Source organism: Pezoporus flaviventris, unplaced genomic scaffold (genome assembly GCF_033815535.1).
Source record: "Pezoporus flaviventris isolate CSIRO_AGI_PZ_B2104156 unplaced genomic scaffold, CSIRO_AGI_Pfla_v1 ptg000141l, whole genome shotgun sequence".
In the NCBI taxonomy this organism is placed as follows: Eukaryota; Metazoa; Chordata; class Aves; order Psittaciformes; family Psittacidae; genus Pezoporus; species Pezoporus flaviventris.
The window spans coordinates 603,628-621,351 of record NW_026892689.1 but is presented as its reverse complement, the minus strand read 5'-3'; the positions used below and the strand labels follow the sequence as shown (position 1 = coordinate 621,351).

Sequence of the window (17,724 nt, the reverse complement as noted above, 5' to 3'; positions counted from 1 at the left end):
TAGATGCTTCTTTCTCATTTTAGCAGGACTTACATCCATATACAAATATGGCTATATGGTTAGGCACCTGTTAACGAAAATTGCTGTTTGTTATTTTCATATAGTCTAATGTTCAGTTGATACACTGGGGGGAAGGAATGCCATCCAGAGGGACCTTGACACGTTTGTGAGGTGGGCTGATGCCAACCTCATGAAGTTTAACCATGCCAACTGCAAGGCCCTACACCTGGGTGGGAGCAATCCCAGGCACAGCTACAGGCTGGGCAGAGAAGAGATTCAGAGCAGCCCTGAGGAGAAGGACTTGGGGGTGTTGGTTGACGAGAAAATGAACATGGGACGGCAGTGTGCGCTTGCAGCCCAGAAAGCCAACTGTATCCTGGGCTGCATCAAAAGGAGCGTGATCAGCAGGTTGAAGGAGGTGATCCTGCCCCTCTACTCTGCTCTCGTGAGACCTCACTTGGAGTATCGTGTGCAGTTCTGGTGTTCTCAACATAAAAAGAATATGGAACTGTTGGAACAAGTCCAGAGGAGGGCCATGAGGATGATCAGGGGACTGGAGCACCTCCTGTATGAAGATAGGCTGAGAAAGTTGGGGCTGTTCATCCCGGAGAAGAGAAGTCTGCGTGGAGACCTCATAGCAGCCTTCCAGTATCTGAAGGGGGCCTATAGGGATGCTGGAGAGGGACTCTTCATTAGGGACCGTAGTGATAGGACAAGGGGTAACAGGTTAAAACTTAAACAGGGGAAGTTTAGATTGGGTATAAGGAAGAAGTTCTTTACTGTAAGGGTGGTGAGGCACTGGAATGGGTTGACCAGGGAGGTTGTGAATGCTCCATCCCTGTCAGTGTTCAAGTCCAGGCTGGACAAAGCCTTGGGTGGCATGGTTTTGTGGGAGGTGTCCCTGCCCATGTCAGGGGGGTGGGAACTAGATGATCTTAAGGTCCTTTCCAACCCTAACTATTCTATGATTCTATAATGTTCCATATGCACAGAGGATATCAAGTATATTAAAATATCCATATTATTAATAAATACATTTAAAAGACAATTATGTATTGAATGAATAACATCTACATCCTAGCCAGTCACAATGTATCATTCATCCTAGGACAAAATAATGAACTTAACCTTTTGGGGTAGTACCATGTATTTTAAAAGTGTATCTTCAGGGGGAAGCATAATTTATCCGTATTTCTTTCTCACTGATAGAAATACTTCCCAGTAACTTGCTGACATTACCACACTCATCCAGCTCTTATCTGCTACTGGTTTAGCCATGAAATGAATTTTACTGAATGTAGAAAATCTGTTATTGATTCTAGATGACTCCTTCCCTAGTGAATCCTTACAAGACAGACAAGATATAAACAGTCATGCTGTCTTTTTTGACCAAAAGTTGTAGTCAAAATTAAAATTTATACATGCTATTTCATTTAGGAACAGAAACTGAAGATGGCACAAGTTATTTCTTATACAGTTCTTTTATTTGCAAAGCTCATAAAACCTCTACTTTCTTTATAGCTTAAATCACAGCAGCTTATGAGGATATAAAAAAATGCAAAATAGGATATATTGTATCTGTTTAGAACCAAACATTTCAGCAAGCACTTTGCACTAGTTTCCTCTTTGCACTGTATTCTGAGTGTTTCTTCTGTTACCGGCATTTTTTTTTCTATTCTTTTTCTGCATCTGTTCTGGTAGATCATTTTACTTGTCTCTTATAGAATTGGTCCTCTCCAATGCAATCACTCTCCAGTCAGTCTTGACAGCTAGACTATTGTAACTTTGAATATATCTTTATTTTGGCAGAAAGTCTATTATTTTATTTTTTAATTCCAAAAAGAACTTTTAGAATGTATTACTTCTATCCTAATGAAATACAGATCTTTATCCTACCCATTTCAATCTAGTAAAAAGAAATAATCCTCTGTATCAGCTGCTACCTGTAAATCCAATAAATCCCGCACTTGTGACAACTAAAAAGATCAACACAAGTCAAAAAGACTTTAACAAACTTTTAACATCTGCCCATAAAATCAGCATACTACTTTTGCGGCTATATATGTCACCAATCCCATAGAAATTTACTCTCATTTGACTTTCTTAGTATTTTTCTCCCTAAACATTTTATTTTCAACTGAGATGAGCCTTCCATTAATGAATCTCCAGGTTAATGGCTTATCTGAAATCTATCACAGATATATCACAGTCACAGATATATCACAGAGCCTATCTTTACATTTTGTCAAAAGCAGGTATGTGGTTCTCAGCAGGGCTCCAGTAAGTCCACATGGAAATTCATTTTCAGCATTTCAGAATGTCCATAAAATCTGTTCACTGTTTTCTTTATCGCTGGAAAGTCATCAAGTATCGAGTAAGGTATCTGATTATGGTCCCTTTTCTGTTGATCTTCCAGATGGAAGCACAGGACACCTGTAAACCCTTGTACCATTTTACCACATTGGTTACGCACGTACAGTACCCAATAAGTCTGCTGGTCAGATAGGTATTTTTAGTGGATGTCACTTTTAATGTAATCTTTTGATTTTTTTGTTGTTAGGCTACCATGATACTGTTTGCTATCATGAAGAAGCTAAGAAAACTTCTAGGTGTTCTGAAGTCTGTACTCACAAGCTTCATCCTGGATGACCCACAAATATCTGTGAAGAGAGCTATCTCTGCACAAGAATATAAATGCCTCTAAGAGACTTGTGCTTTCCTAAGGAGGACAATTATTTCAAGAAGTACAAAAATAATGACTTCGAGTACTGGAAATGAACTGTTGTAGAGGTTTTGCCAATGGTCAAGATTTTAATGGAGCCGGTAAATTATTAAAGGAATGTACTTTTTTTTTTAGTAGTAACTCACTACTGTCACTAAAAGTACAGTCTGATTCCTGAGTGAGGTCAGTTGGTAAAGCTACCACTTTTCACCATTTTTTAAGGGTAACTTGGAAAAACCAATGTTGTTTACATTTAAATGACTGACATTTAATTAATTAAACTGAATTTAATTAAAATTTAACTAGTGCTTAAAACTTACTCTTAAATTCCACATTATACATTGTGGTGGTTAAAGAGCTACTTCACAAGGGGCAAAGACATGGGGTGAGGGAAAAACATCCTTCCATTTGACAAATATAGTTTCAAGTAATTTCTCTTGCCAGAAACCTGTTTATAAAAGCACAGCAGCAGAAAGCTCTTTGTATCTATTAGTGTCTGGGGAGTTGGCTGTTACAGTACCACACAGTTTTATTTTTCTCAGTGGAAATCCTCCTTTCCTAACCCTCCTTAGGTATGCTAGTTAAATTATCTCTTTTTGAAGTATCTCACATTTCTTTGGGTACAATTTCAGTTTTGCAGCCTTAAATTTATCACAGAATATTTGCAAATGCCACTAAGTTTTAGTGGGGACCAGCATTTAATCTAGGTTTAACTGTACAATACCCTCTTACATTAGTCTCTAGATTATGCATTGTGCCATCCAAAAACATTAGGTGAAACTGCCAATGGCCTTGTCCTACTGTGAAAGCCAGTTTTCTTCCAATTTATCTCCACATGCCAGTATTCACTTTAAATTTGTGTAGAAAATTACATGTAACAACTGGACTCTCATGCATTCACTGCTATGAATAAGGTGTGTGGGGGGGGGGAATGTGTCTTAAAAAAAGGGAATACATTGTTTTTTCTGTTGTACAGCATTAACTTGGCACTATCATCTCTACTTAAACAAAACTATGTATGAGGCCCAAGGACTGATTGAAGGACTCAAATGTGCCTTGCTGACAATTTCTCAGTAAACTCTTTCTGTCTACTATTGATAAATGGCTAGGTGTCTGCTGACTGACAAGGTTCCCTTTAGTATTAAACCTGTGTTGGGCTAGTGTAATTCAATAAAGCTATTGCTTTTTGCTTTCTTATGCAGAGAATAAGTCCTGGTTCCTGGAAATAAAGACTCTCAAATGAGAAGTCACTGACTGTTCTGCTGGCATGCTGTGCATTTACAGCAAGTCCAGCAGAGAATCTCAGAGCTCACTTTCACCCTTCTTATTTTCATATCGTCATCTGCTGGATTGAATAACTCATATCATGCAAGCACCACTTTCTTTATTCCCCTATTATTTGTGGCTTGTCAAAATAATCAATTTTTTTTTTCACAACCATAGCTGAGAAAGCCATTCTGGTAAAAAAGGTCACCAAGAAAATTGCAAAACAGTTTGTTTTGCCAGAAAATTAACACAGTACCAGCTACCTTCATTATTTCCCTCCACAAAGGCACAGCAAAGGACCATAGCCCCTTCACTCATGCAAGAATATGTCTTCTTAGAAGATATTTTCTAAATATTGGTATATATATAATACATATATTAGATTTATATATTATATTATATATAATATATATTATATTATATATTATATATATCATATTATAATACCCCTATATTATTAGGGGTATTATATATTCCCCTATAAAAATCCCTATATGGGATTACATGGAACTGTAATTAACTGTAATTCAATGCACCTACATTATTTAGACTCATAGTTTAAGTTATAGAGTTGCAAAATGCAAATCCAATCTTTCAACTCTATTTTTCAAACCTGCCTTTTATCCAGTGGTCACACTCCCTGGAGACAAATAAGTGGTGCAGTTTTGGATATCCTGATATATTTCTTCTAGTATTTTTGATGCAATAACTTCACATTTGAGGATTTTTACTTTTTATGTACATTTCATATATCATATTGCATAAAAAATAACAAAAGTCTAAATCTTGTCACCTCCCTAACTGGATAGGTTATAGTTACATACATGGAGCTTCATTAGTGTCAACAAATATGGTAACCTTGTAATATTTAGCAACACTAAATCATGTATACATGCATTCTGCCAAAATACTCTTTCTACTGAGACAACTTAGTCAGTACCAACAATACTCCATATTGTGACAGGGAATATACATTATTTGTAACACTTACCAGGGTACAACTGTGTAAGAACAATGGGAATGCTATTAAATTAAATGTGTTTGCATGGTGCTTACTGCAACTATCCCCAAATATTGCTACCATACAATAAAAAGGTATCATTACCAAAAAACTCCACATATAAGCACCTCTTCATAAAGAATTTTTGCCTTCTGGCCTGCTTTCTAAAAGGGAGAAAGACTAAGTATAAAATAAACTAAAACGTGAGAATTCTTTTCACATGAAAAAAATTCTCATAATGTAGTTAAATACGAGGGAGTTTTGTTATTGCTACAGCAAATAACTAAAAAACTACAGTACACTTCGCTTTTAATCTGTTTTCACATTGCAAAATTTTAGTGTTGATGAGTACATAATTCTTTAAGACTTTTATTCTACTGAACAGAAGAATCCAAAACTGTCATTGCTAGTACTAAGGTATGGCTTGTTAGTCCAACTTTCCTTGTACTAATATATAACAGATCACATAGGAACAAAACAATACTTTATATAGCATCACAAAGCTGCTGCATAGGAGAGGGAATAAAGAATACAATAATTTCATCCTTAGATAATTAACCCCATTGAAATTAATTTAGAAGTTATGGATCATTGCAGGTTTCAACTTAATCTAAACTGAAAGTTTATTCATACCAATGTTGTAGTTACATTAATAAAGTCTGTGTAAATAGCACATTTTCTAATTCAAAGTAGTATATTTCCCTGAAGCTCAGGAGGTTGGTCAGTCAATAGATTAACATATTCTGTCACTTAATACCTGTGATAACTTAAGCAGCTAGTAAAATACAGTACTGGATAACACTAGGGTAAGAATACAATCCTGATCAAACATTTGTTAGTCTTTGTAAAATACGACAGGTATCTGAGTAGGCAAGCAGATGCAGTGCAGTTTGCAGTTAGATGCATGACAGAAGTGGGTGGAAGCAAAGTTGTACCTCTGACAAATGTTAGACCATTTTAAAATGACAGAACTAAATTATGTTTTATCTACTATTATGTGAACCTAGCAGTTTTTTCTTTTTCTAAGTAGGGAGAATTCTTTTGCTAAAGAAAGACAGGAACCAAAACTCTCATTCACTATTACGGCAAAATTACGTCAAAAGCGATTATACCATTAGCTTTTCAACAATATGATCATTTCATCCAGAAGCTATTAAAAAAAAGATGTGATAAAGTTTGTTGTTTCAAACACAGTGCTAGCAGAATAAAAAGAAAAAAGCTTGTAGAACCATTATTTTATTTGTTCTACTTTCATAGTGCCATTAATGAGAGTATTAACAAGAGGAAGCATATAAACGCACTTCTAGAATGCCTACAGTGACAAACCTAAAACAACTTCAACAAAACCTCTAAGAAGCTTTTCACTGTTGAAACAATTTTGAAAGTGATCTTTCAGACTGCTAATCCACACTTTTAAAAACCTGTGTGAAGCAGTTATGGTATCAAAGTTCTGTTAAGTTAAAATCTATTTTGACTCCTCTGAATTTACAATTTTACAGTCTATTTTATCAAGTCACAGTCTGTTTTGAAACTAAGAATATTCAGATTGACTGTAAAACATAATAATTTCTTTCTTTTTACTCATTCAAGAAGTATGCCCTACTGGAAAATGAATACCCCCCAAAAACGTACTTTTTCTGTACATTTCATGTATCATATTGCACAAAAAATAACAGAAGTCTAAATCTTGTCACTTACTAACCAGGTAGGTTATAGTTATATACATGGAGTATGCGTGTATACATATATCCAAAATACCCAATATCCCCCCAAAAAACACATGACAGGTTTCCTGCAGTATTCAAGTTGTTAAAAATGGATTTGTATTTCTCAGCAATATAAGGATTGACAGTATAAATACTTACTTGAACTTCTCAGTAAAATTTTTACTAAGAGACAATCATGATGTAGCAATGTTTCCAAAAGCAAGTTCAAGTTGCAGTATGGCTGGGATAAGAGCAGTTTTAGCTGACCCTGGGCTGCCATTTCTGTGGCTGATGGAGTCCTTTCGAAATGTAAGATAAAGAGAGAATAATGTAGTTAATTTATCTATGAAATTAATATCCTTATAGTGCAGATGTAATGCTAACTCACTTAAATGTCAGTTCCTCTCAGATTACTCTGAAAACGCTTTCATGCTTGCTTACTTTAAGGCAGCTCAGGGAAGGAATTACATTTAATTTCAACTAGCTAAAAGCAAATTAACATTTGGTTGTCTGCCAAAGTTATAACTAATACAAAGCAACCTCACATCTCTTTCATGGAAGCATGTTTGCCTTGTTCTACCAGGCAAAAAGGATTTTTTTTTTTTTGTGCTTGAATAAATTTAAGGCTATTAGTCTTTAGTTCACTATTACACTAATTGCTTAGCAAGAGCTCTGAAATGTCCTTGATGAAGTATATGAAGCTCTTAATTAAAAAACAGAGAATGCTCAAAGGGGCTGCAACATGCCACATTAGGTTGACCAATGCTTACACATCCTGAAAAACCTACCTGAACTATTAGACTGGCTAAATGACTGCTTTGCCAAAAGGGAGAAGTGAGAAAGCATGGTAGAAATTCATGACTTTCTAAGGAGATTGCAGATTGTTTTCTGTTTGTGTTTTTTGTTTACTGCAAAAGTTTAGATTTCCAAACAAAAATATTCCAGGCTTCCTCTGACATCAGCCAGTGACCCAACAACTGTTGGACTCACCCAGCGCAAAGGGGGAAAAAAAAATTAAAATCTTGTCCTGCTAGGTGTTTATCACTGACTGTATTCATTATTTTCTTCTTCTTGCAACATTTTCAAAGAGACATTTTCAAAATCGGGTTCTGGTTAAATTTTTTTCCTTGAAAGCTCAATTTTTCATTGTTTTGAAGGTTTTAAAATTAAATTTCAGCTGCTGTTTAGCCACTGAATTTATTCACTTTGGCTACAAGTTTATACAACAATAGTTGCTAACACTGAAAGTTTATGCACTGCATATGTAAACTTTTATGCACATAAATTTTACATGTACCGCTGTAAGAACTACATATGCACTGACAAATTGACTATGCAGGCATAAACATTTTCTGGCAGCACACACACACCTTCAGCATCAGCTAAAGCCTTATTCATCAGGAGCTAGATTTTCCTGTCAAGTAAGTATAAAGATTTATATGGATATACTTTATGTTTCATTTACTCACAACTATTTGCACAGAACTAAACTGGGTTTATGTAGCTCTCCTAACAGAGAGGAATTTCTCTGTTATGTGCATACTTCTAAGACCATCAGACTAGATCAAGTGTGTTACCACCCAACTCTGCCTGTATGCACACATGAAAAAAACAAAGATAACTGCACAAGCACTTCACTGTTCAGTCAAGGCTGATATATAGATAATGCAACTAATACAAATGTACAACACCTGGAAATGAAAATGCCACCTGATACACTCTTTCAATTTATTCCCTCTCAGGTATATTTGCATACATTACCAGAAAAGCAGTTTGCCTCAAATCTTGCAGGGCAACCTTGAAGTTACCTAAGGAAACCAAGCTTCTATAGGCGCATCTCCCAAAAGGACCTCTACATCACACTATTATGTCAAAACTTCACATAATTAAGTATTAATACTGTAATAATCATTTCAGTAAAAGAGGATTTCATACATCTCAGCCTTTGGAATGTTAACAGCAAAGGAAATACATGTGGGTTGATAAGTAATGTATGTGCCTTGAAAACTTATGAACAGCTACTGTGATTTTCATCTGGGATATATATAATTGTTGACAATATCATGCTGACTCCACAATTATATTTTTGCATACTGAATTCTAATAATATTTATCAAAATATATATATACACATATACATTTAAATATTCATAGAATTACAGCCAAAATAATTTTTCTACATTTAAAATACATACTGCATTCAAACTTTCAACACTGGAGCTTTGCATTCTTAACAGTATTACCTTAATTTCTGTATGTTCAAGATTAGTTATATAAATTCTCACCATGTTAGGAACTCATCAGTTTAGTCAGTAATTAAAGCTTAAATTAAAACAGTTACTAGAATTAGCACTGTGGCTGAGAGCAAACGCAACAATTCACTAATTCAGTTAAAATATATGGTCCACTTTCATTTTGTTTCTCCCTTGAATGCTATGTTATCATTCATATATATAATATATATATAAAGCCACTTATTGCTTTCAAAATATAAGAAAAGGGACAAGTTTGGTCAATTAGATTTATGAAGGACAATATTTTATATTACTTAAGAAATAAATATCATTTTTAAAATATTTGAGTTGAAAGAAAACTTGTCTGTCATTGACCAGATGGGAAGCTATCATGTTGTAATATATACCAGTTCTTGGCTCTTTAGGCCTCTTGCAAATTGAAATGTACAGTGATGTGATTCACTTGGAGGAAAAATAAAATACAGCAGACATTCCCTACAGCCATGTAGCTAGCAACAATAAATGCACTGAGAAGTTTTGTAACGTGCATATGGAGAGGCATATGTTCTGCCATCCTTTTAGCTCAGTACTAGTGAAAATAAGACCAGCCTCATAAAAAGTGACAAAAGGTGAAGTACATATAAATATCACACATATAAATGATCAGTTTACTACAGTAAAAGATAAAAAAATGAGGACTCTGATTTGCGAATGATACGATTATAAACCCCAAATGAAGCAAAGAATGAATCATAATTACCACTAAAGGAACTGTAATATAAATTATCAATAATTATTTAGTTTAATAATCAGCTATGTTATTTTGGTTAGTATCCAAGATGAAAAAAAAACCAAACAAAACAAAACAAAGCAGAAGACCTCAAATGGTAAGTTCAGGATTTTAAAAAGCAAATAAACATTAAAACTAATTCATGTTAACAGTATTGACAAAGATGTAGAAGTCAGATAAAAGAACACAGACTGTAGGCATATTCAGGCATGAAAAATAATGTAGTAAATCTGGTTAAATAGTGAAATTGTAAATAAAATAAATTCAGGAACTAGCAAAAGTGTCTCTTGAAGTATGAAGCTTAGGAAGAGCAAATAATTAACAGCTACATTTATGGCAGGTTAGAGTCATCAGTTAAAAATTAGGTGGCTACAGCTGGGAGGTGTATACAATTGCTTGTGCTTCCAGTCTTGTTATGGACAGTGAATATGTATTTTTATTAGATATAAGAAGTAAAAACATAAAATCCAGGAAGAATTAGAATGCTCTAAGAATTAGTTTTCTGCAACACTTAAAGTGTCTTGTTCATAAAGTGTCTTGTTCATACATCAAATGCAATAATTCAAGAAAGAAAAGCTTCTGTGACATGAATATCGAGTGTAAAACCAAGACAAAAATAGAACACCTCAGAATATGTCCCTCAAATTACTTCATTACATACAGGGTCTTTCACTTTTTTTTTAATTGGGGTGTGGTTTCTGAGCAGCTGAAAGGTGCTTTGTTGAAAGAAAACACTAAATATTTTACCAACATACTTCACTCATTATCACCAGGACAATGTACATGGCTTTATATATGCGGACTGTCCTCACAAAGGCAGGCTAACTATCTTCTCAGACATGTGCTTTCTTTTACACTCCTCATTTTACCATTATGTGGTCAAGAAGATGCATATGTTTTCATTTTTCATAAAGGGAAAATATAGATAACTCTGGAGTAGTCTTATGCTACTTATCAAGACAAATCTGCCCTAAGTATCATTTCTAAAATACTAATTCCACCCCAAATAGAATTATATTCGACTGAAATGGTATCAGCATTTCCTTTACATACTTTTTCACAGCAGAGTGTACTCATTTGTGAAGTTTTCTTCCAAAACTGATAATTCACAGTATAATTTAAATTTTGACCAATGGCTTTAGAAGGCATCAAAGAGCTTAACATCTTTTCTACAATGAGTGCTTAATGAAGCGTAAATTTTCCCAGAAATAGAATAGATCCCTTTTCAATTGATCATGTAGTCATTCCCTCTCTTATATCCCCTATTTTCCTTTCTCTCTACCCATGTATAACTTAAAAAGCCACTGAAAAATTTTATTGAAACTCAACTGAGAGGTAAAAGTACTTGATCTTTCAAGCTTTAGAAAAACTTAAATTACTATTTCAAGCAGGGAAAAGGACACATTCTGAATTCTACAGTTATTCTCTTGGTTTGGTGTTCCAGGTAGCCAACCACACAACTTTGATTCAGTCACAGCATCTATTGCTTCTGGCTCAGCAGGTATCAAAGTCACCCAGGAAGGAGATAAAAGTACTGCTGAAATGTAGTAGGAGTGAAGATTAGGAAGAGAAATGTTTTGTGTAGTATGGAGCAAAATCGTAGGAAAGATATTGCGATATACAAGGTAGAAGATATTGTGTATATAAGCTAAAAGGTAGTAAATCCACATCATACTGGTCATTGGGAGGTCACCATAGGTCACCACTCACATGATAACATATTCCTCCAAAATAGAATAATACTTTCTCATTAAACAGAATAAAAATTTGTAAAAGCAGCTTTTCAGGAAAATGGAGAGTGAAAATCTCTCAGGAAATAACTTTTGAAGAGGAGGAGGAGGTGAAGGGGTTAGGAGAGAATCTGCACTGGTGTGGGAGTGCTTCAGGTTCAAAATTAGAAAGGGAATGACAGCACAGCTGGTAGCATATGTCTCACATGTAACTTGTCATTATATGCAGTGACACAGAAAAAGAAACTAAGTTTTTGCCTCTAATCATGCAGTAATCTCCCAAAAAATCAACTACGATCAAGCAGCATATTTTTCAATGAGTTATTTATATATCAAACTTTTTTTTTAACCAGCGATCATAAACAGGGAGGCATACATTCTTTATTATATGCCTTTCAAAAGAGCAACTGTGCTGAAATACATTATTGTCAAGAGCTATATACTCTTTAATTACAGGAAAACAAACTTACAGATAATTCAAATATCAAACATAATGAATAGACTAGCAAAAAGCTACACAGTGTACTGCTTTCAGTTTGGCCTTTCTTACAGACTGTTACTGTTAAAGTTTGAAAATTAGGAAAATTTACAATGAATTTAAAAAGATGTTTCTGTGTTTTTTCTTAATCATAATATCAATTAGACATGTATTAATATATATTTTTCAAAATGTTAAAAAAAACTTCAAAATGTAACAGAATTTGATTAGTATTGACCAGCTAGTGATTCTTTAACAACAATCAACTTTTGATACTCACTTCAGTAAGGAAGAACAAGACGCTGGTACACAAAATACCCAGTGTAATGGGTGATAAAAGACTTCTGAAAAATCTTGAGGAAGATGTTCATCAGAATTGTCCAGAAATGTCCTGAAAAAAAACCAAATACTTCTGAATTACATGGAAGAAAATCCCTTCAGATCACTACTACTAAATACATACAAACACACAGAAAATCCCTTAAGACAAATAGTACTAATATGCATACGCATATATGACTGCAAATTTCTTTATGTACTGTTAAAAATGTCTAATATATCTTATTTATATTCACTCTTTGAAATTTAGTTTCTAGCACTGTTAGTACTGTTAAAGCAGTTTTCTTTGTATTTTCACTCCTATATAGCATATTTTCAAACTACATTCGAAAATGCATTGAATGAGCATTATTCTTCAGTCATTCATTTCTATAGCCCTTTTCTTTCTGCATAATACATGCATCATATTAACAATACTTTTATCATAATCAAGTAAAATATCTTTTTTAATTTTAATGGTTCTCTTTTGATTAACATTCAAGTACTTACAGTCTTTGGATTAAACTGGGCAAAAAAGTTGAACCAGAAGCTTTGGAACTTCACTGGTTTGTAAGAACTAGAATGCTGGTTGAAAAAGGTACTGTTTTCAAATATAAAGACTAGTGAGGAATTAGCTAAGCTAATTTTATGTCACTTCTGCATTACTTCTCTCACTTAAAGGATGTGAGAGGCAAAAAATCAGATGTGTTCAATTCAGTGATACTAAAAATTAACTGGTTTTATTAATTAATGATATTATGATTATTACATATGTGTATATATGAAAAGGATCATAAAATTTAATATTAGACTTTAATTACTATTTAATAATAAATAATAATAATAGATGTATTAGTATTTGTCAGTTCTGTAGCATACAATGTAGATGCAATAATGTGATAAGAGTGGATGCCCCTTGGGCTCTTACCCTTTTACTCTCATTTACACTGAATACAGTTGCATCAGAGAGGATATAGTTTGTAACATCCATCCTCTATTAACTATAAACAATGATCACTTCTTTTGCACCTTATTTTTTAAAGTAACTTGGCTGTAAACTTTTCATCTTAATAACTTTCCTTCCCTGAAGGTTGTTCCTTTAGGTATCATGTCTGGTATTTTCTAAGTTATATAAAGAAGGCAACTACCTTTAAAAATGCCACTTCTACAGAACTCATTTATGGTATATTTGCTTTACTTTCTGAAGTGATTCAATGTCATTCCCAATTTTGAGTCAGTATTTCTATTGCAGAAAAAGTAGAAGGACATTTAAAAATACCTCAGGAAAAGACATGAGGAGTTTTTCAGGACTTGTAAAAAGAGGATCTTTTTACAAGGCGCTAAAAAAAACTCCTGTCATGATACAGAAAGAATGAGAACGTATCTAAGCATTTAAAACTGGAGACAGAATAGAAACCTTTTGGAATAAAGCCTTCAGGAACTCCCAACCTAAAAGGTAAGATCTCCTCTTTCTTACAGGGTGCTTTGTCACCATGGCACTAACAGAACTTGTGCCTTGTCATTTAATTGTTTAAAGAACTCTTTTTCACAGCTGCAAGTTATCTAGAAGTGTAGCTGCATGCTTATAAGGTCACTGGCTATGAGACTCAGATGAAAGAAGAGAATTATGCAACAAAAAAGACTGGTGTGTAGCTTCTGAACTTCTCCAAAAGATGGATGATTTTTTTAGAAAAAAAAGTTACTAATAAAAAAAAAAATAGTAATAATTTACTACAGATTTCAAAATTATCTTAAGTAAGCAGGGAGTCCCATGGAAAAGAGGAGCTATAAATGGCACAAGTTACTCCTGGGGAGATTCCAACTGGACGCGAGGAAAATTCTTCACAATGAGAACAACCAGCTACTGGAATAATCTCACCAGGGAAGTAGTGTACTCCCCCGAGTTGGACACTGTTACGATTTGTCTGGACAGTGTGCTGGGACATAGCACTTAGTGTGAGGTGTCCCTGCCCATGGCAGGGGGGGTTGGAACTAGACGGTCTTAAGGTCCTTTCCAACCCTAACTATTCTATGATCCTATTCTATGACATCTAGTCTAGGTCAGGCTTTGCCTAAAAAAGTTGGACCACATGATCTTGAGGTCCCTTCCAAGCTGGGATCCTATGATTCCATTGTCATCAGCTGCTTTGGGTTGGAAGGGATCTTAAAGCTCATCCAGTTCCAATCCACTGCCAAAGGCAGGGACACCTTCCATTAGACCATGTTGTTCCAAGCCCAGTTCAACCTTGCCCTGAACACTCCCAGGGATGAGGCAGCCACAGCTTCTCAGGGCAACCTGCGCCAGCGCCTCACCACCCTCATATGGAAGAATGATATCATGGTACCTGAGCATAAGGATTAGCAGCACATGGTGAATTTGTGCTCTTTGTGAATTCATGAAAACCTGAAGATTAAAAATAAGCCAGAGATTGTAATATAGACAAAGGGAGAACCTGAACTACAGAATAATTATCTTAAACAGTAATTTAAACACTGTGAGAAAATTAAAGAAAAACCATTCACTTTATTGTTTCTCATCTGCTGAAATATTTTTCTTAATATAGTAAAGCATAAAGCAAACTTCCTACAAGAAAGCATGATAGATACAGTTTGGGTAGTAACCTAATAAAAAAAGTCTACATCTTTTCTACTGATATTGTCTAAAGTGTTGAGAGACTTCTGGGCTTAAGCAGCTTGCTTAGTGTGATTTTTAGCTGTCTCCTAAGTACAAGAACAGGGAAGGCTTTTGGACTCTGAGGCTTATAACAAAACCTGTACCCAAATTTTTAACTGAAACAGATAATCTGAGGGCCTTAAAATACTTGAAATATTAGAACAACTTCAAATACTATAAAAAAATTAAGTGTCTAATGTTAATATGATAATTCTGGTGCCAGCATTTCTCAGTGTCCACTGCCGGCTGTGTAATTCCTGTCAGGAAAACCCAACTCTGTGCCAGACAGTTTAATTCAACCACTCTTCTAACAGGCATATAATAATAGCTAGTAGGAGATTTGTTTTGACTACAAGTTATGTTAAAGCAGCTGCCTGTAGTCTCAAAGCAGCGGATGGCATCTGTGAAAGTATTTAATACCACAGCAAGTTTCCAGTTTCATTCTTCAGTAGAGTATGACAAGGTGAGAATTGATCTTGTAAGCCTCAGTGCAGGTGTGAAAAAATGAGATGCAAACAAGATATATCCTAATGGTATTTCCTTGGAGACTTCAAATGATTTAGCTCTATATCAGGAATAAACATGACTAAAAAGCAACTTCATGAATTAAAAATCATACATTAAAATTAAGAGAAATATTTTCAGTTATTACAGTTGAATGACAGATATCTTTACCCAACAGACAGCAATTTTACCAATAGCATCTCAAAATTATTCTCTCATAATTCAAGTAATTTACCTGATTTCTTGCTGAGAAAGTAAGACATGATAATTCATAGCATGGAAACATAAATAGGTGCATCCACCTTACTCTTAGTATCTTCCCTAACAGAAAGATTGTCATTTCCCACTCAGTACAGAAGACTAAAGAATACAGAAAACAAACCACAAGAACGTATCTGCTCCAATATGAGCAACCCTCAACCTGGTGCAGAAGACAGTCTCTTTTCTGAAGTCATAAATGGGTCTGTTGTACAGCATATTGCCAGCCTGCCTCTGGATGATTTAATTTTGTAAAAATAATGAATGAAGAACAGCATTGGATTGCCCTACAGAATCCACAAGCAGGATGGAAACTCTTAGATCCACTGAGAAAAACCACAGCTACTTGAACTGAGTAACTCACAACCTTGCCAGTGAGTAAGACTATGATAACTGGAAATTCTGAGGAATGAAAATTCTCCCTTTTTTCAGAGGTTTGGGTAAGTAGCAAGAAAATAGCAACACCTAGTAGTTTTGGGGAACACATCCTGGAGACTGCTGTTGCTCAAGAGGTTCTTCAGCAACCTTGACAAAAGCAGACAGACATCAACAGACATTTAGGACATTTGCAGGTGTCACTAAACGGAGGAAAGCAGGTATGGTAGGTAACATAACAAATGGTAGAGTGCCAAGTCATGCACGACTGGGCCAACAGAAACTCACAAAGTTCACTGAGATAAAATGCAACTTTTTTGCTCCAGCAACAGAATTATAACAACCTTGGCTAGGAACAGACTGCCTGAGTACCAACCCTTCCCAACCCCAAGCCTGGGGTTTATAGGCAGCAGGGTGTTGAAATGAGGCAGTATATTGTTACTAGAAGCAATGCAAACCATACACTGGGCTGTATAAGGAATATGGCAAGCAAACTAAAGATTGTGATGCCTTACCCTATGTATTTTTCCCAGCTGTGGGTCCTACAGCTCAAGGAGGATGTGATGAAACTGGAAGGGACTAGACTGCATCATCTATGATGAAAGGTTGAGGGATCTAGTCTTCTTTACACTGGTGAAGAGGTGGCTAAAGGGTTGAGTCATCTAATGGCAGCCTACCCAGAGTAATTACACAGACAACACTGACAAGCTTTTCTGAGAAGGGGCTGGTGAGATACGGCAAGTCATAGCCAGCAGCTTTGAAGGTTCACACTAGATATTAAGCAATACTCTGCAGCAAGGCAGTGCAGCCATGGAACTGGTTTGCTCAGAGAGGCTGTAAAATCTCAAGTCCCAAAGGATTACATGGGTCAGCTAACACAGTTATGTCTGACTACTCTTGGTGATTATGCTGCTTGGAGCAGGAGGCTGGACTAGATGACCTCCACCAACCCTTTTCAACCAACAAGTCTACTACACTAAAGCTATTTCAGGAAGGCCAGAGAACAGTGAAGGAAAATGAAGCACAGAAAACTGAGTGAGTATTAAAAACTGATGAGTCAAGATTCATGGGTGAATTTAGGACTGGGTCTAAGAAGCCTTGTCATACATAAAAGAAACTTTAAGTGGCAGCAGAATGCAAAACACAAAATCACAAAATTAGGAAGGAGAAAGCCAGAATCGCTTTATTTTATGTTAAGGATATTATTAATTTTTCAGCACCCTTACTATTTCATTGCATTTTGATAACATAATAAAGAATCTTGAATAATTTTAATTCTCTGGAAGCAACAGTTTATAATAGAGCATCTCTAGTAAGCTGGAAACGAACCAGTCACTTTATTGTCTATCACGTTAGACAACTTTCTCATAATTTATTTATCATATCATATTTATCATTTTATTTATCATACAATTTTTTATTTATCATATTAGACAAATCCTGGAAAACAATGTTCTGCCCTCACCAGTTTTCTGATTACAGAAAACTTTTGCTGGCAGTCCAAAGATTAATTTAAATCTAGGCCCTGCAGTAAAATAAAAGTGAGCATGATAGATTTAAAAGAAAAATCTTTATTTAAATTCCAGTTAATCTTACAAATGTTTTGAGAGATACAGAGTCAAGCTAAACAATGGAAATTTTGATTACATATCTGTAATTGTAAAGAGAA

The 17,724-nt window shown here is 35.1% G+C and overlaps 1 protein-coding gene across 3 annotated transcripts in view; it reads right to left on the bottom strand.

The window, feature by feature from the left end:
* KIAA0825 (KIAA0825 ortholog) overlaps window positions 1-17,724 on the bottom strand; it is a 248,427-nt gene that overhangs the window by 128,433 nt on the left and 102,270 nt on the right. For all 3 annotated transcript variants that reach the window (XM_061479084.1, XM_061479085.1, XM_061479083.1), the window contains 2 exons: window positions 12,207-12,317; window positions 6,854-6,993 (listed from right to left, as the gene is read on the bottom strand). In XM_061479084.1, the coding sequence (XP_061335068.1) occupies window positions 6,854-6,993; window positions 12,207-12,317 (251 nt within the window). The remainder of the gene's footprint in view (window positions 1-6,853; window positions 6,994-12,206; window positions 12,318-17,724) is intronic.